Genomic DNA, 19,357 nt, shown 5'->3' on the forward strand with positions numbered 1-19,357 from the left:
ATTCTTGAGTGCGGAGCCAGGAAGAACCCCCGAGCTGGGCAGTTTTGACCAAAAAAGAAAAAAATACAAAAACAATATCCAAAGAACCCTTCCTAAGGAAGGAAGAACCATAGTAGGAAGGTTCTGGAGAGAGCATATTGGGTAGAGGGTTTCCCTTGCACGAGGCTGTCTGGAGCTAGAGCCCCATCATCCCACAGGTGTGCCCTAAGCCTTCCAGGAGCGACTTCTGAATGCAGAGTCAGGATTAAATCCTCTGACTGTGCTATCGTTCCGGCCCCATGTTTCTAAGAGTATAAATGATTGTTGAAAGAGTCTACGACAACCACGGTGAGCTTTGGGCAGCTGGGGCGCTGTGGACAGTCACAGAGAGTGTCACTGTTACTCCTGGTATCTATGAGCCCAAAGACACGGAAGAGTCCTTCCATCCTGTGTCTCCTCCTTTCAGGTCCATAATGTCACTATGGTTCCCGTAGGTGCAAGCAGGGGTGGGCTCAGCGACTGCACCCGTGTGAGGCAGGCTGGGTGGGTTTGCAGGCGCACACGCAACTCACAGACCTCCCACCTTGAACGCACGCTCCATACTGCGATACCGCAGACGGCCAGCAGGGGGCGGGACCACCACGGCAAAGGGGCCACACGCGCTCCAGACTGCAATACCGCAGACGGCCAGCAGTGGGTGGGCGCACCGCGGCAAAGAGACCACACGGGCTCCGAACTGCGATACCGCAGACGGCCAGCAGGGAATGGGTGAACCGCTGCGTAGGGGCCCGAGGCATCCAAACAGGCCTGTGGGGTCCCAGGCATCTTCCATCCGAGCGATGTCCATCGGGGTTAGAATCGATTTACTGCGGGGAGGGCGCTTGTCTTGCACGAGGCCTACCAGGATCCACCCCCCCCCCCGCACCCTAAGGACGCCCCAAGGGGACTTGGGAGTGACCCTGAGCGCAGAGCCAGGGGTTGGACTCGAGATCCAGGGTGTGCACGTCAAACAAAATATTTTGAAAAAAAACAAGATGGGAGGAGTGGGCAAGCTAAATAGATAAAGGTGGGGGGCAGGGGTGTAACTGGGCGGCGGAGCACCGGCCTTGCAGGTCTGAGTCCACGGATTTGATTCCAAGCTCCTGGATCAGGCACCAGAGTCACCCACCCCGCCCCCGGAACTCACAGTTTTAACTGGGAGGAGGGTTGCGGGAGGCAGGGGCGGCAGGAGGCTGAGAGATGCAGGAGGAGCAGGAGCGCAGCCTTCCTCACAGGCCACAGAACCACGCCCCCAGCACCCCCAGAGTCGTGCCCTGAGCACTGCAGGTGGGAACAAAAGGAAAGAAACAGTGGGATACTGTGTATTCGACCCTGACTAGCCTCAGGCTCCCTTCTTATTTTATGTCACTGTCAATGTCTTCTCATTGTTCATCAATTTATCAATTTTCCTCAGAAACATTGTGAGACTTGTTACTGTATTTGGCATAACGAATACATCACAGGTAGCTTGCCAGGCTTTGCCATGCAGGTGACATACTCTAGGTAGCTTGCCAGGCTCTCCGAGAGGGGCGGAAGAATCAAACTCTAGTTGGCCGTGTAGGAAGCGTGCAGGGCAAACGCCCTACCATCTGTGCTATGTATGTAACTTTTGCCTGTTTACTTTCTTGGTAAACTCTGCCCCACGTTTTTGGGGTATGACCCAAGGCATGGCAGCAATTTGGGGGTACCTGGAAGTCTGAAGGCGCCATCAGGCTGCTGATGCACTTGCCTCACAGCTACAGACTGACCTGCTGGTGGCACCATACCCCCAACCCAGTGCTTCTTACAGTTTACTCTTGCCTCTGCACTTAGAGACTGCTCCTACCAGGGCACAGATGACTGGATGAGATTCCTGCGATTGAACCCAGATCAGCCACATGCAAGGTAAGAACCCTACTCACTGTACTACCTCTTTAGCCCAAGATAAACACTTTTAAGAAAATGGTATACAGGCACAGAGCAATAGTTCAGCTGGTAGGGCATGTGCTTTGGCCAATCTGGCTTCAATCTCTGACGTTCCGTATAGTCTGCCCAAGCACTGTCAGGAGTGATTCCTGAGTGCAGAGCCATGAATAATCCCTAAGACATCACCAGGTGTGGCACAAACATAAAGAAACTAAAAGAAATTGGTGTATCAGAATTCCATTGTAGCAACTCTTTGACTTATTTGACTCTATAGTTCTTGATTGCTAGCCAAAAATCTTTTATAAATAAACCGGAGAATAATCAGTTATCACTGGCAAAAAGGAAATAATTTTATTCAAGTAGATATAGAACATTGTTTGCTCAAATTTTAATACTGCTTTACATAGTTTGTGAAACAATTTCAATCGTGTTTATTACTCAAAATGTCAATGGATTACAATCTTTCACTGGTGAGACACTTGATAATCTCCAGAGGAAAATACATCAAAAGCATATATACAATTATAGAAGTTCTTATAATACATGTAGCCCTGATGATACATTATTTATCACGTTTTACAGAACTAGAAAACATACAAATGAAGATAAATACATTCAGACTGGATGATCACCTTCTGATGGTTCAGGTCCTTCATTTAATTTTTTCTGATAAGAAAATCCAAAATTATTAATGTTGAATTTCTCATCATACATTCATCTAAAACCACAGTGGAAAAAAAGTAAACTTTGTAAAGACAGTAAATTGGTTATTTTAGGTGTTTCACAAGTACTTGCTATCTAATCCAGGAACTGCTGGAGATTTCTGCACAGTGCAGAGAATGAGGTGGCCGGGCCGAAGTTGTTGCTGTCGTAATTGTTGAGGTCGTCCCCGTTCCCTTTGAGAGCCCCCTCGGACATCATCTCCACTTTCATGTTGAGGTCCTGATTCTTTCTTTGGAGGTCCACAATCACGGAATTCAGGAAATCAATCTGTGTTCAAGGAGAGCGTGAGACGGTGAGCCATCTGCGGGAGCCATGGGAGCCCGCCACAGAGGAGGCTGGGCCCCGCTTCCAGTCCCCGCCCCAGGGTTGGAGGCAGCCAGAGCTCCCCTTTCCCTTCCTGAGCGCAAGCTCCCGGGTGCCCAGGGAAGACCCCAGGAGGAGATGCTGGTACCCCTTGGTTCCTCTAAGAGCAGGGAGACAAAGACAGACTCACTTCTTTCAAATGAATGGGGCGGGGGGAAATCCCACTTTACAAAAGTAAGCATGACTGTAGGCACAAACATTCATGTTTCACTTGAAAACTGGCGGGCGCATTGGGTCTGAGTGATAGCACAGCGGGAAAGGTGCTTGCCTCGCACGCAGCCAACCCAGGTTTGATCCCTGGCATCCTATTGGGGCCACCGGAGAGCAGCCAGGAGTGATTCATGAGTGCAGAGCCAGGAGGAAGCCTGGAGTATCGCCACGTGTGGCCCCCAAAGAAAGTGTAAATAAAACCAGAAAAACAGACTGATTCTTTTTCTCCCTCAGGGCAAGTTCTGATGGCCAGTCTCTGAGAGTGCCCAGGCCATCCCACACTACAGCCAAGAAACACAGATCTCTCTTCCTCCAGCTGAAACAAAACAAAACAAAACAAAACATGGAAATGTTCAGTTCCCAACAAGCCCATACAGGGTCCACCTGCACAGCCCACGTGCAAAGTTCACTTCAGCCCACTGTTAAGTGCAGAAGTGCAGGAAGTGAGGGTGTGCGGGAACTCCTCAGGGCACTGGGACCCAGATGGTCCCCTTCCTTGGAGAGGATTCAAAGGATAAAGCGCTGCAGACCCGGGTGGGATGGAAGGGGGGTTGGGGAAGGAGAGACATCAAGGAGGCCCCAAGGCTGACTCCTGCTGCAGGCCAGACCCGAGCCTGGTGATGGTAGGTGCGGGCACTGGACTGCAGCCAAGTGTGCAAACCCCGGAGGACCCCACCCAGCTGTCTCCCTCGACAGGAGCAAGAAGCAGGAAGGCGGCCCAGAGGACCAGACTCCCCCAGCTCTGGGCCTAGAGCATGCGCAATGAGGCTGGGACAGCCACATGCTAGTGGGCATTTCCATTTGCGACTGAACCTTCCTGGCAGGGAAGAAGCCCTCCAAAGTGGTGTTCAACTCTGGCAAAGTGAAGATTTGCCAATGTGATGGGAGCGCGAAGCCCAGGTTCTGGGAGAGCAGCAAGAGGAAGGGCATTGGAGGGCTCTGGCAAGGACATGACCCCTTGACTGAAGGGATGTTTCCTTGTCCATGGGGCCTCTCACTCCTTAAGCATCACCTCTTGTGCTGGGAGCGTGTGGGGGTGGGGTTCCGGCAGCATGTGCGAGGCCCCTGGTTCTCATGGGCGCCAGGGGAGCACAGCCCCTCCTTCCTCAGCTTCCCTCTTTTTGGCTTCTGTTATTTTAATGAACCAATTAATTTGGGGAGGGGGCTTTTTGGGTCACAATCCGGCGTTGCTCAGGAGTGACTCCAGGCTCTGCACCCAGGAAGTACTCCTGGCGGTGCTTCGGGGACCATATGGGATGCCGGGGATGGAACCTGGGTTGGCCATGTGCAAGGCCAACAGCCTACCTGCTATGCTATTGCTCTGGCATCATTCTCGGATATTTTAAATGGTAGATATTCCCTGACTCTTTTGAAGCATACACGCATATATACATATATACATGTCTGTGTATGTATACATGCTTATCTAGAACCTTTGTGGGTAGTCAGTTTGGTTTGTTTGGGGGCCACACCCGGTGGGGTAGGGACTAAACCCTAGCTCTGTGCTCAGGGATCACTCCTGGCTAGGGTGGAACAGCTCAGGCTGTCAGCAGTCACTCGAGCCCAGGAAAGTGTGGCTGTGAGGTCAGAGGGCACTGGCTCACCTAGCACTGCACTCAGGAATTACTCCTGGCGGTGCTCAGGGGACCATATGGGATGCCAGGGATTGAACCTGGGAATTCGGTGTGTAAGTCAAACGCCCTCCCCGCTGTGCTATCACTATGGCCCAGGATATGGTTTCTCTCAGGGCTGAGGCCGGGCCTACACAGCCCTGGTCACTACCATCACCCACCTTACTCTGCATCATCGCGTTGGTGTTCCTGGTGTCCTCCAGGGAGACCAGGGCCTGTAGGGACGCCTCCCGCTCGGCCAGCAGCTCGGTCTGCTGCGCCTCCAGCAGCGCCTGGTCTTTCAGCAGCCAGTGCAGCTGCCGCTGGAGCTTAGTGGCCTTCTGGCCCAGCAGCTCCTTCTCGGCGCCAAGGCTGTTCAGCTGCTCACGCAGGGCCGACTCCACGCGGGCGGCCTCCTCCTTCTCAGCCTTTAGCTCCTCGATCTCTTGCACCAGCGACTTCTGCTCCCGAGCCAGCTCCTCGTAGGAGCACTGCAGCTTCTGGATGATGTTGTCCTTGTCCTTGGCCAGGGATAGGTTCTCCAGAACCAGCTTCTTGACATGCTCCTCCAGCTGGCCCCTCTCCTCCAGGCCCTTCTTGCACTCGGCCACCAGGCTGCTCTTGCTCATCTGCAGCTCCTCCACCAGGGCCTGCAGCCCCAGCTTGGCGACCTGCAGTGCGTCCTTCTCCGCGCCCACCCTCTGGAGCTCCTCCTGCACCGCCCTGCCCTCTTCCAGCACTTTCTCTTTCTCCGCCTCGAGGGCTTCTCGGTCCAGCCGCTCCTGCTGGCAGAGCTTCTCCGCGGCCCACCTGGCCTCGATGACCTTCTCCTTATCCAAGCGAATCGCTTGGTTCAACAGCCAGAGCTTCCTCTGCTCTTCCCGCAGCGAAGAGTTTTTGGCCTCCGCTTCTCTGAGTTGCAATTGAAACCACCCTCTCTCGGACTTCAGACAGAGCTTCTCCTTCGCCAGCAATTCATTCTCTGACCTCAGAGCCCTGCGATCCTCTGACATCAGCTCCATCTCTTCTTTGGCCGAGCTTAATAAGCAAGTTAAGGACTGCAGAAACAAAAAGCGGGGAAGAATGGAAACAAGAATGAGATCAAGTGGGCACAAGCAAGCCAAGCACTTCATGTGGCCTAAATACCAGAAATGAAAATGGCAGAGTAGTCTTACCTGCACACGCGTGTATACGCGCACGTGCACACACTCACACACACACACACGCACACACACGCAGGATGGAGAGGCTCAAACACAGTTAGGTTCTTAGGGTCAACATAACTACCTGCCTATTTTGTGGATGGGGGCCCCACACCTGCTGGTGTTCGGGTCTCGCTCAGGGTTCTGTGCTCAGGGATCACTGCTGGCAGGGCCGGAGGACCATACGGGATGCTGGGGATCAACCCCGGGTTGGCCGAGTACAAGGCAGTACCCTACCCATTCTACTATCAGCCGATTTGATTTTTGAAATGCCGTCTGAAATGTTTCCTGACAGCTCCCCGGAAGGTGTAAGTACAGTTGGATCTTGACATTGGGGCATAAGATTTTTCCCCCCACTTCAATTCTTCTATTATAAAATCCATCACTCTGTCCTAGAAGGGATGCATTCAAAAACTAGTTTTCAATACAATTCAAAGAACTACAAAAAGTATTTTGTTTTGGAACTTTGTGCAGGAGGGGAAGGGAAAAGCAACCACTGCTTGTCAAACGATTTTCACAGGGACAAACAGAGGCAGGAAATGGACTTAGTCCCAAAAGTTATCCACTTTATAGAAAATCCAGACGAATCCACCAAGCTTTGGAGACTGAAGCCAACAGTTTTTGCTTGCCAAACACAGTAACAAGTCTCAAAATGGAGACATTAGTGGGCCCGCTCGAGCCAATCGATGAGCAATGGGAGGGCAGTGTTTGCAGTCATTTGGGAGGGTCCGAGGGGCTCCAGGAGGACTGGCCGCACACGGGTCAGGGTCTCCCTCACCTGCTCTCCCTGCCCGGCAGCAACGGGTTGTGTGTTTTCAGTTCTGAGTCTCAATGCACACCACAGTTGAACCGCCATGTACTTTCCAGAACTTTCTGCAGCAAGGGCTATCTTCTCTGTCCAGCTCAGCAGTCATGAGCCGCAGCAGGCTACTGGCATGTGCTGGGAAGCTGACCGCTGACGGCCATGTTACCGGAATGGGACTGACCTGAGCATGCACACGACGCTGCTGGCCACAGAACTGGGCCGTGCACGTGGTCCAGAGAGGAGACGTAGCCCTGGCTGTGGTGCGTGGTTGAAAGAGGCCGGGCACCAACACACACACAGGCCACGGCCGCCACTCAGCAGCCCTGGTTTCCTCTGATGTAACCCCGCTTCCGTTTTCTTTCCATTGGCTTATAGATATGTATACACACATATACATACAAGCACATATATGTATACGCATACACATTAATATATAAACTATACATGATATAAAGCATGTAAAACTAAAAATGTATCCAAATACGTACATATGTATTCAAATGCACTTGTTGTATGTATATAAAGATGGACACATAGGTACATGTTATGTATACATTCTTTTCCTTTTTGTTTTGGGGTTCACACCCGGAGAGGTCACGGCTTCCTCCTGGGTGCTTGGGGGACCATGGGGGATGCTGGGGATCCCCAGTGGGTCACGTGCACAGCAAGTGCCCTCTTGCTGCACTAGTTCCAGCCGCTCTATTTCTCTCCACTGAGCCTCAAACCTTAACATTTCTCTGATACACACTAAAAAATGCCTTTGAGCAATCAAGTGAAAACACGAAGGCCTGAACTTACTGAACAAGCTCAAAACAAAACGGAAAACCCAAGCTGGGGTCCCTGGGCTTCCGCATGCTCTGCCGGGGGCCCCGGGAGCAACCCCCTTCCTGCTCTCACAGCCGCCGCCAGGTGGGGGAAGTGTCTGCGGATGCAGGCCGAGGCCCCCCAACAGAGCCCGACCCCGAGACGGCCGCCATCAGCCGCGGTGCTGCCCTGCGCCCACCCACCTTGGCCTTATCGGCTTGCGACTTCAGCTCGGCCACCTGTCGCAGCAGGCTCCCGTTCTCCGCCTCCGCTGCCTGCAGCTTCTCCTCCGCCTGCAGCAGCAGCTTCTGCAGGGCCTGCAGCGCCTCCTCGTACTGCCCCTGGCTCTCCACGCTGGCCTTGGTGTGCTCGGCCTGCAGAGCCTGGCACTGGCTGCGGCTCACGTCCACCTTCTCCTCCTGCGGGGAGCCAGGGGCCACCGTCAGCCGCCGGCCCCCTGCCCGCTTCCAGCACACACGCACACACATGAGCACACACACACACACAACGCAAACACACAAACATACACACCCGCACACACACGGCCCCTCTGCTCTGCTCACCAGCATGCACACAAAAAACACACATGCACACTCACACGCGCGCACACACACGGCCCCTCAGCTCGGCCGCTTTCGTTCAAGTTCTCCTGAAGACTACGAAGCGCTAGCCCCTTCCCCTGCAGCTCTTCGGCCAGGCTATCGGCCTACCAGAGTCACAAGGATGGAGTGAATGGACCAAGGAGACAAACAGGAATGGGAAGGGGAAAACAAAACAGAAAACACGTATGAGAAGCCCATGACCCAACACAACCCCGAAGAACAGAGGCGTGAGGTGAGTGTGATTGCCTGAAGCTCGTGAAGCCAAGGCCTTGGCGCCGGCAGTTCTGGTGATAACTGTCTAGTGGTTATTGAAACAGCCCAAACAGAGGCGTTTTCTAGACCTAACTTTGGAGTGACCAGAAAATAAGAAAGCCTTTGAGAAAGACTGACTTTCCAGGGGCGAGGAGACGGCACAAAGGACTGGAGTATACACCAGGCCCGAGTTGGAACTGCAGCACCAATGGGGGAAGTAAGCAAGGGAGGAGGGAGGCTAAGCATAGGAAAGAGGGAGGGAGGAAACAGGGAAGAAAGGGAAAGGGAGGGGAGGAAGGGAAGAAAAGGTTATCTTTTTTTTTTTCTCTTTTGTCCTTTTAGGTCACCCTAAGTGCTCAGGAATTTCTCCTTGGCAGTAACCCGGCCAGCTCACCGAGAGTATCTCGCCTGCACGGCAAAGCCTTCCAAGCTCCCCGTGACGTATTCGATATGACAAACACAGTAACAAGTGTCACAATGGAGACGCTACTGGGTCCGCTTGAGCTAATCGATAAACAACGGGAGGACAGTGACAATGACAGTGACCCTATGGGATGATGGAGATCGAACCCACGTGGGCCGCATGCAAGGCAAATGCCCTTCCCATTGTACTATCATTCCGGCCCCCAAGATTTACTTTCTTGTAGTTTCTTTTCTGTGACTTTAAAAGTTTGAGGGGTTTCAATATGAAATTTAAAATGAAGACCCTCTAATACACTAGACAGCAGTCACCAGAACTTGACGTTTGTTACATCTTGATGCGAACAAGTGGGTCAGCTATCCCCTGCTGTGTCCTAGGAATTGATTCCATTTGTTTCAGCCGGTGTTTCTGGAATGCCAGCCAAGGAGTCCTGATTCCTGAGAGGAACTCCCGGGGGTCTCAGGGCCCTTCTGTTATGTCTGTCAGTCCTGTCTAGAAAGCCCACAGCCCTTCCATCTTGGCCAACAGAGAAGTTTCTCCAACAAAGTGCCCAGCGTGGGGGGCGCTGGGGGTGAGGGAGCGTCCCTGACACGACAATCCTATAGGAGGAAAAGGGCATCTCTCGAGGGAACTTGGTGAGAACTGCAGCTTCCTCGGCTTGGCCCAGATCTCACTGTCTCGTCCTTCCCCAGGGTCAGGGCTACCATGAGAGTCCATGCCCATGGCCAGCAGAGGGCCATGCGGGAAGGCGGACTTGGCCCAAGCACCCCTTAGAGGCTGAAAGGGATGAAATCTCTGCAGGGCTGGGTGGGGGCTTGTGCTGCAGGGAGGGAGGGGCTGGCAATGAGAAATACCAAGATGGGCCACGTTACCAGCCCTGAGGGAGCTCAGAGGCTCAGAGGCATCGAGCACCAGCTGGGAACTGAGGCGCCCCGGGGAGAGGAGGGCAAAGCCCGTCACACGAGCAGGTGGTCAGCAAGGACAGGGAAAGAGCCTCGCGGCCTGACTCGAGTCCAAGTGTCTGGGCGAACTCGGCGAGTATGCAGCGGGCCCAAGGGGCGGGGGCAGAGTTTGCTCTGGGGGCTCCTATCTTGTTTTCTCACTGGCCTCGTGAAGAATTCTCTGTTTCAGAAAGGCCCCAGACGGGCCCGATTAGCCGGGGCCATGGCTAGCACAGCATCCGGATGCTGGGAACCAATGACAGCCCCAGAATCGTGCCGACACCTTCTCAGTCCCCTCAGAGGGAACCGCACGGGACGTGACCGGGAGACCTGTCAGCACCAAGCCGGAACACGGCGGTGAACAGACTGACACACAGCATGCAGGGAGCGAGCGTGGAAGTGGGCAAGGGCGCCCGAGTACCAACCTGCAGCTCTCGGCCCGCTTTGCATTCTCTAACTCCTGAATCTGCCGCTCAGCCACCTGGAGCTGCTGCCTGAGCTTCTCCATTCCCAATTGACCTTCGGAACTGGCCTTCCAGAGCCCATCGAGCTGCAAGAGCTTCTGCTGGGTGGCCTCCAGCTGTGCCGTGGCATTGGCCAGGGCCTGGGCTTGCTGACTACACACGGCCCGCGACCCGTCCAGGTGCTTTACCTTCATCTCCGCCTCCTGCAGCTTGTTCAGGGCGTCCTCCATCTCCACCAGGTGCTGGTCCTCGATCTGCTCGAGCTTGGCCCGTGCGGCCTCCAGGCTGTTCTTCTGCTCCTGGGCTGTCCTGAACAGCCGCGACCTGAGCGTCTGCAGCTCGGAGGCATGCGCTGCACGCTCAGCCGCCTGCTGGGCCTTCAGGCTCTCCACCTCCTGCTGGTACTCGAACTGTAGCCTCTCGATCTGCATCTTGAGCTCGGCCAGCTCGGCCGCCTCGGCGCCCACGCCCTGGCTCACGGATGCCTTCGGCTTGCCCATGGCCTGTTGGTGCGGGGCGATGGCCGTCTCCAGCTTGGACTTCCACAGGGCGATCACGTCCGCATTCTCCTTGTTGGCATGGTCCAGCTTGGTCCTCAGGCCCTCGTTCTCATTGGCAAGCTTCTCAGAGGCCGCCTGCAGGGCCTTTACCTCCTTCTGGTGGGAAAACAAAATTTCCATGAACTTAAAACAGGCAGGAACAGAAGCAGAAATAGAAATTTTTTTTTCCAAACTGACTCTTTGCTTTTTCTTGTTTTAAGGAAAAGCTTCCAAAAAATGGGGTTCTAAAGGACTTGATTTGTGCTGCTCGACTGAAAATCAAAGCTGAGGCAAAGGCATAGACCCGACTGTCAGAACGAGAGAAAAACGCTCATCAAGAGCAGCCTCCAGCCCCAAGGAGCAGAGATGTGTCAGCCCGGCCCTGCCAGGTGCATGACCCCAGGTATCCCTGTCTGATTCGGAGTCTCCAGCAGAAGTGGTCCCGGCGGGGTCGGCCAGGCCGCCCCGCATCCTTGCCTGCACCCTGCAAGCCTCTGGGACCTGCCCGGGCTTTACCTCCAGGTTGCCTTTGGTGATGGACTCCTCCTCGACTCGGAACTGGAGGTCTTCCACTTTCCTGTGGGGGAGAGGGAGACGTTGTGAGGGGCGTCACTGCTGCCCCCCATGAGGGCCACCATCTTGTAGATGCGCCTGACCCAGCCCCCGGCTCCACACACAGGAGGGCTGAGAGAGTCGGGGAGGGCCAGAGCGAGAGTACAGCAGGCAGGGCGTTTGTCTTGCACGTGGCCGACCCGGGTTCAATTCCCAGCATACCACTATGGACCCCAGAGCAATGCCTGGAGTAATTCCTGAGTGCTGAGGCAGGAGTAACCCCTGAGCATCGCTAGGTTGACCCAAAAAGAAAAAAAAAGAAAGTCAGCGAGTCCCCTCAGCTTCGAACACTGGGTGGGACCCACAGGCTACAGGAGGAAGCTAGGCCGAGCAAACGCCAGGTGCAGTGTCATATCAACCCTTTCTGCCTCGCAGCTAACAGAGGTGGTTAAAAACTGACCCGCGGCGCATGCCAGTCCCTCGCAGCCAGCGCCTGTCCCCACATTGGGACAACAACTGAGCCCCTAAGGGAGAAGCAGCCAACGACTCGGGGGCAGGGGCGGGCGGAGGGGCTCCCAGGGGACGTGTCGAGTCGGCATGTGGAGCTGAGGAGCTGAGCCAGGCACTGGCAGTGCCCCTGGGCACCACACTGCCGGGAGCCCATCTGAAAAGGCAGTCTCGGCTAGCACCCCGTGTCCATCTGTCTGCAGCCAGGCCTGAGCCCCGCGTCCGCCTGTCTGCAGCCCGGTCTGAGCCCCGTGTCTGTCTGTCTGCAGCCTAGTCTGAGCCCTGTCTGTCTGCTGTCGTGCCCCATGGGTACTGTGGGTTTCCTCCCGACTGGGACTTAACCACAGGGATTCCCAGAGGGCCCAACTGGGTTAGGACAGTTCCTTGCCACCCAGCACAGGCCTCCTGAATACCAGGCCAGGTGGACACAGCAGGGAGGGCCGGGGGTGGCTTGGCTCCACTGAGCTCCCCCCCGCAGCCCTCCCGGTGAGGCCGTGCTCAGACTGGGCACCCGTTGGTTTCTGGTTCTCACAGCCCTGGAAGGCCAGGAGTGCCCCACCCGAGGGAGCCCCCAGCTCCGGGCACGGCCTCACCTCTTCTCCTCCTCCAGCTGTTTCAGCAGCTCCACCTTCTCCCAGTCGGTTGCTTCCAACATGGCCCGCAGCTCGTCGTTCTTGGCCTCCAGCTCCAGAATGTGCTGTAGAAGCAACGGTGCGTGAGTGGCCTCGCCTGCCCCCGACAACCCTCTGTGGGCTGGCACCGCCACCTGTCACCGCGGCAAGCTGAACGCATCTCCCACCTAAGCTGCGGTGTTTCTGGAAGGCCAGAGGGGAACCACACCACAAAAGCACCGGCGCGGACAACTCGGCACTCCCTATACCCCCACGGAGCGAGTAGAAGGAGCATGCGATCAAACCACGTGCCGGACGCCACCGCAACGACGGCAGACAGGGACCCACCGCCTCACCCTGCACCGCCTGCACCAAGCTCACGCCCAGCCTCTACCGCAGGCGTCTCTCGGCCCCGGCACTGCTATCTGCACAGACGTCACCTGGTCGTGCCCGCACCGGCCAGGGCCAACTCCTGCTCTATCTCCCCCACGTGGCTTGTGGCCATGGCCACCTCCGCCCGCTCCAGGTCCCGCTCAGCCAGCAGCTTCTCAATGTGCTGCGGCTTCTCCTTCAGCGCCTCCTGGAGGGCGGTGGTGCTGGAGATCTTGTGGGCATAGTGGAGGAAGTTTCTGGCAATTACAAAGGAAAAAGAGACATGAAGGGGATGGGGGCGGCTGACACGGGCATGCACGCGGTGATCCTCGGCAAAGCACATGGAGCAGTGCTGCATCCTTGCATATGGGCCAGCGACTCTTAGCAGAAACGTCTTGAAACCTTCCCGAAGATCCTTGGACGGGACCTGGGCTCCACTGACCTCGGGCCTCGTGGGAATCCAGAGACTCTTCTGCAGAGCCGGAGGCAGCCCCCTCCACAGCCTGCTCTGGCCTGAGCTTTCTTAAGGCTGCGCCCTTGGCTTGATCTTGAGGCCAGCTCTAGCATCTTCAGCCTTGCAGGTCCGTCAGTGTCTCCCTGGGCAGCCTGTCCCTTCTCTCTTCCTCTTCCTTCCAGCTCACCTCGCTCTCCTGGGCACCCGCCCCATGCCTGAATAGCAGTAACCAGAGACTCTAGTCTCTGGGAATGGCCCCGTGCCCCCGAGGGTCACTGGGTGTGACCCTATAAAAGACCCCTGTGCCATCTGCCTTCGAAAATGGGGGATGAGAGGCTAGAATGATAAAGTTGCAGGAAAGGCTCTGGCCTTGCACGCCGCTGACCTGAGTTGGATAACAGGTACCCACCGCAGAGGGTCCCGAGCCCACCAGGAGTGACTCCGGAGTGCAGAGTCCGGAGTAAGTCCTGAATATTGCTGGGGCATGGCCAAAGTCCAGGGAAAAATAAGGAAAAAGTGGTGGGTGAGAATGTGTGAGGGCTCACGCCCAGCGAGCAGGACAGCAAGGGCAGCTCAGGGAAAGACCAAGCACAAAGGGAAGGAGAGAAGAGGCAAAGACAGTGAGGAGGGGAGGGGAGTGGGCTGAAGGGCTGCGGGGACCGGGGGTCCTGTCCGTTCTATCCTGGGCTCGTGGTCGCTCATGGTCGCTCTGCAGACCCAGATCCCTCTCTGCACAACGGCCCCTGCAGGAGGGGACAAGGCGGGACCTGATCTTCATTTTTCGGGCACACGGTGGCGGGGGCTGCGGCAAGGGTGGCCAGGACTTCCGCTCCTGCCCGGCCATCCCTGTTCTATCGCCCTGCTGCGGTCCAGCCGCAGGTTCTCTTGCTGCTTCCCCGTATCGTCTGAGCTGCTGCCAAACGCCTCCTGACCGACGGGCCCAACAGGGCCCAGTCTGTCCTCTGCTGCTTTGCCTGCTGGGAGCTCTCGAGCCACCTGGTATTGTCCGGAGAGCAGGATCATCCTTGCCTCTGCGTAAGGACCTGGCCGTGATTTCCCGATACACTTAAAGTATATCTGGTCCGATTAAATGCCGTCCCCAGGGCCAAAGAGTCTGTTGGGGGGGGTGGGGGAAGGTGCTTGCAGAGGTTCAAGATCCAGCACCATCAGGTGTGACCCCACCCCCCAAGCAGAGAGCCAGGAATAAGCCCTGAGCACCCCTGGGTGTGGCTCCAAAACAAAATAATAACTAAAATTTCTAGGAGCACACGAGCTCTCGGGCCAGCCATGTGCAGTGCTCCCGGGAACTGCAGTCAACTCGGATTTCAAGGGGTGGCTGGGAAGAGCTTGGCAGCCTTGGGGGTCTAACACCAAGACCCGGGCTCAACCCCCCTCCACCGGGAGTAGCCCCCAAGCACCACGCCTGGAGTCCCTGAGCACTGCCATGTGAATCCCAAAGAGCAAAAATAAAAACTAGGAGAGGCGGGCAGCGGTGTTCCCTGAGCCTCCTGACCTGAGCGGGAGGGGCAGGCCAGACGCATGTGCTTCCTGGGCCCGAGACAGCTCCCTGAGGAAACCAGCACAGGAGCGCTGGGCTTCTTTCAGCCAACCATGGAGACGAGACTGTGAGGTTCAGGCGCCGGAGCAGGGAGAAAGCAGCACCCCTGGCATGGGGGGAGGCGCGCGCTGAGGGGCTGGGCAAGGTCGGGGCCACGAGCTGAACTCAGGATGCTGATGCCAAAGCCTCTGCCCGGCGCGTGTGTGTAAGGCCCCAGGCTCCATCCCAGCAAGGCCAGACCCTCTGTGGGAGCCTGGTACCTCAGAAGAGCAACTCAGCCAACAGATGAACCCGGGAGGCCTCCACAGGTCACGCACGGACCTGTGTGCATGTATGTATGTGTGCATGTATGTTCCAGTGGGCATGTCTACACGCACCTGTGTGCAAGTGAGCGTTGTGTTTATGCATGTATGTGCCTGTGTGTGTATACCCATAAGCCTGTGTATATACGGTATGCACTACGTGTACATGTATGAGTGACTGTGTGTATGAACGCTTGTGTGTGCACTTATGGAATTATGTTGTCGAGGTATACTTCCGTGAAGTCACACAGAATCTTTTTATATTCCTGTCATAGACGCTAACGGTGATGTTCAGTTTAGGAGTGAGCTCCACCCTGCATAAAGATATGCAATGCAGGGGCCAAAGAGCTGGAGAGCGAAGCCCCAGTGCTGCCCAGGCTCAATCCCGGAGGCCCGCCAGGAATAATCCCGAGCACAGAGGTGGGAGAAAGCCCTGAGCTCTGCCAAGTGTGACCCCAAAAGAGAACAAAACAAGACAGCGTGGGGAGGCTGGAGATACGTCTCAGGCGTAGGGTTCTTGCTTGGAGGTGGGAGGCCCCGGCACAACCCCAGCACTGCAAACGGCCCCTTGAAGCACTGTAGGGTATGGCCCACAGTCAAGCAGAAAAACAAAACCAAGCAAGACAGGACTGGCCCCAGGCCTGTGCCCACGGCGCGTGGCCTCCTGGCTCCCGTTCCCGTGACATCTGTTTTGTATCTTCCGTTGCACACACACTCACTCCCTCCTCTTCCGTATCGAAGGTCAATGCACGGAGCAGAGGCGGCGGCAGGAAGCGCAGCCCCCAGCAAAGCCAGCCCCCCCGGGACACCCTCTCCATCGTGGGCCCGTTTCCCTGTGGACAATATCTCAGGATACCCTTGCATATTCGGACACACTTTAGTGTTTATGACTCAGATAGACGTGAGGGGAGAAGCCACGAGGCCCCAGCTTTGACTTGCGGCCCCGCAATGGACAGAAGTCCAGGCCACTCTGCATGTCGACAGGGGTGCAGAGGGACAGGAGGGAGCAGGGAGAGACAGAGAGAGCAAAGAAGAAGACGAAGCGCCAAGCGTTCCCCAGAGTCTCTGGGCCCTGCTCTGACCCTCAGCGCCCCCTTCAGCTACCCCACTTCATCCCTAAGGTGGCCTGAGGCCAGAGAGGAGCCCTGAGCACCCCAGGAAAGGCCCATCCCTGCTCCTGTCACTGGTGGTGGCTGGGAAGCCACTCGCCTGCCACCCGGAGCTGCTCAGCCCACGTGCTCCTGCTCCGCCTCTCGCCCCTGGGGCTGTGGGAGTCTGTGGGGGCCCGAGCACCCCGCAGTGGTAGGGGGCTGCTTACTAGTCCCGTGCGGCCGGATCTGCTGCTCTCGAATGAGGCCCCGGAGCTGACGGAGCTGAACGAGGAGGCCGAAGGGCTGCGCTTCAGGCTGGCGGGGGTGGTGGCCATCACACGCCTCACGGCGGCCACCTTGCCCTTGGCCGGCGTCGTGGACGGGAAGCCGATCTTGGTGACTTTGTGAATGGGAGCAAACAAGCCATACTTGGGCTGACACTGGAAGTACCTGCGGACAACGAGGAGGGGGGGACAAAAACACCTTCGGCAAGAGACACAAGCGCCGACCCAGAAGTCCACTGAGTCCCACAGTCTCACACCCCCACAAACGAACAAGCTCCCACAGCCCCACATGCCCACACACTCACATCCCGACAAACACACTCACACACACACCCCAACCAACACTCCCACATTTCCACAGCGCCACGCTCACACTCACTCCCCAACAAACTTCATACCCTCCACCAGCCCACACTCACAACCCAACAAACACACACACCCTAACCAACACTCCCACACATAAACACCACAACCAACACACACTTACACTCACACCCCAACCAACACTCCCACACTTCCACACTCTCACAGCCCAACAAACACACTCACCCCCAACCAACACTCCCATACTCTCACACTCCCACCCATCAAACACACACACTCACACCCCAACAGACACTCCCACATGTCCACAGCCCCTCACTCACACACACTCACTCCCCAGAAACACTCATACTCACACCCAAACAAACACACACTCACACTCACACCCCAGCCAACACTCCCACACACCCACAGCCCCACAGTCTCACACACGCACACCCCAACCAACATTTGCACACTCTCAAACCAACACTGACACGCTCTTCACTCCCCCACAAACACGCTCACACCCCCACCAACACTCTCATGCCCACGCCCCCACCAACACTCAAAGCCCCACACTCACACGCTCACATACACACTCCCTCATACATTCACACCCACACTCTCTCCCACGCCGCCCACCCCCACCACGCAAACCAAGGGCAATTCCAAGCAGCCTCCCCGGCATCTGAAGGGCGACAGCAGGCCCGAGGGGTTCCTGTGGCCAGAGCACAGCTGCATGTGGGAGCCCTGGGCTGTCCCCACATCCCTGCAGGGTCCCCGAGTGCCACTGGAAGTGGCCCCGCCTAAGAACCAAGTGAAGTGGCCTGCAGTCCCCTCAGCGCCTCCCGGGCACCGTGCATGGCCCCAGGCTGTCTGGGGGGGCAGGGGGACCCACCTCGTTCCGGCCACGGCACCATCGTTCTTGCCCAGTGGCTTGTCCAGCTCTACGCCGCACCAATCCCCCTTGGCGAAGTCCGTCTCCCCGAGGAAGCGCACCACACCGGCCTCCATGCCTCCCACCTGCCGGAGGGATGAAGGGACATGGGTCAGGCACCCTGGACTGCGCACAGTGCCCCCACCCCCGCAAACGAACATTCTGGCTTCAGAGTCGGGATTTCCTGAAGAAACCCCAAAGGTTAAGGTGCCATTTCCCCCCGCAACCCCTACAGGGTGAGCAGACGCTGCTGCTCAGTGTCCATGCAAGGCAGCGACATTCACACCCACTCGCTGTCATCGGTGGCCTGGCTGACCACACCCCCGGGAATCTCTGACCCAGGCCAGCCACCTGGTGTGGCGAGGGGGTCGCTGCCCCTTGGGTGTGGGAGCGGAGCACTGGCAACCCCACCGCTGGAGAACAATTAAGCCAGAAACCAGCAAAAGGAAAATGACTGTTCTCGTATCTTAGCAGAGTTCGATCTTCCAGTTCTCCTTCACTATGCCTTGGCTTGACGCTTGGCTCCCGGGACACAGAGCAAAACAGAATCACAGTGCTGGACACTGACAGGAATGCTGACAAACAGGGCTGGAGCACCGGGGGAAGGGTGCTTTGTGTGCGACCACCCTGTGACGCCCCAAGCAAAAACATCGAAAACCAGAGAAATAGAACCGATTTCCAACTTTGTTCATTGGTTTGTTTTTGAGTCACATTCAGAGTGCTCAGGGCTTACTCTTGGCTTGGTGCTCACGGATCACTCCGGGATGTGCTTGGGGGACTGTACATGGGACCAAGACTTAAACCCCGGGTCAGAGGCGTGCAAAGCATGACCCCTCCCCACGGCATGACCCCTCCACCCTGTTTTGGCTAAACTGGTAAACTGGCAGCATCCCCGCACGCATCCATCACGCTGGAAACTGCAGGACCAGGCGTCCCGGCTGCTCGTGCTTCCACCCAAACCGCGAGTCTGGAGGAGCTGATGAACCAGACAGGTTGATGGACAGCCACCCGCGACCGCTGCCCTTGGCACTCACCAGCACCTGGTCCCCGAGCTTCAGCTCCCGCTCCCCTTTCTTGAGGGAGCCGGCCTCAGAGAGGTTGGAGATGGACTCGCTGGCCGTCCTGGTCAGGCTGCTGATGTGAGGGGTGGCCGGTGACTCCTTCGCGGGGGACTGGGGCACCTTCGTGGTGCCGGCAGGGGCCGGGGAGGCCGACAGGGGCGGGGTGGCCCAGGCGGCAGGCGCTGGCTGCCGGCAGTTGGTCTCATCGTCCGCCTGGAAGCTCCTACTCAGCTTGGACGGCCGGGTGAAGATGCCCTTCAGCGGCTCACACTGGAAGTAGCGCACACCCGCCACCGAGCCATTGTTCTTGCCGATGGGCTCGTCCAAGACGATCCCGGCCCACTGACCAGGGGCAAACTGGGTCTCCCCGAGGAACTGGATGAATCCAGGCTTGTTCCCGTTCACCCAGACTCGTTCCCCGACCTGGAAGTCGCCCACAAACTCCTCCTGCATCTCCGAGGAG

General features: G+C 56.8%; 1 protein-coding gene across 1 annotated transcript; it reads right to left on the bottom strand.

The window, feature by feature from the left end:
* Positions 1–547: 547 nt before the first annotated feature.
* LOC130024571 (CAP-Gly domain-containing linker protein 1-like) lies at positions 548–19,350 on the bottom strand (the record flags this gene model as incomplete). Its single annotated transcript, XM_056115286.1, has 9 exons — positions 548–715; positions 7,844–7,879; positions 8,045–8,059; positions 10,698–10,859; positions 12,547–12,615; positions 12,990–13,162; positions 16,530–16,756; positions 17,795–17,919; positions 18,868–19,350. Coding segments are annotated over 9 exons (1,458 nt in total), but the record flags the coding sequence as incomplete, so codon positions are not given.
* Between the last annotated feature and the right edge of the window lie 7 nt (positions 19,351–19,357).

This window comes from Sorex fumeus, unplaced genomic scaffold (assembly GCF_029834395.1).
Source record: "Sorex fumeus unplaced genomic scaffold, SorFum_2.1 ptg000029l, whole genome shotgun sequence".
Classification (NCBI taxonomy): domain Eukaryota; kingdom Metazoa; phylum Chordata; class Mammalia; order Eulipotyphla; family Soricidae; genus Sorex; species Sorex fumeus.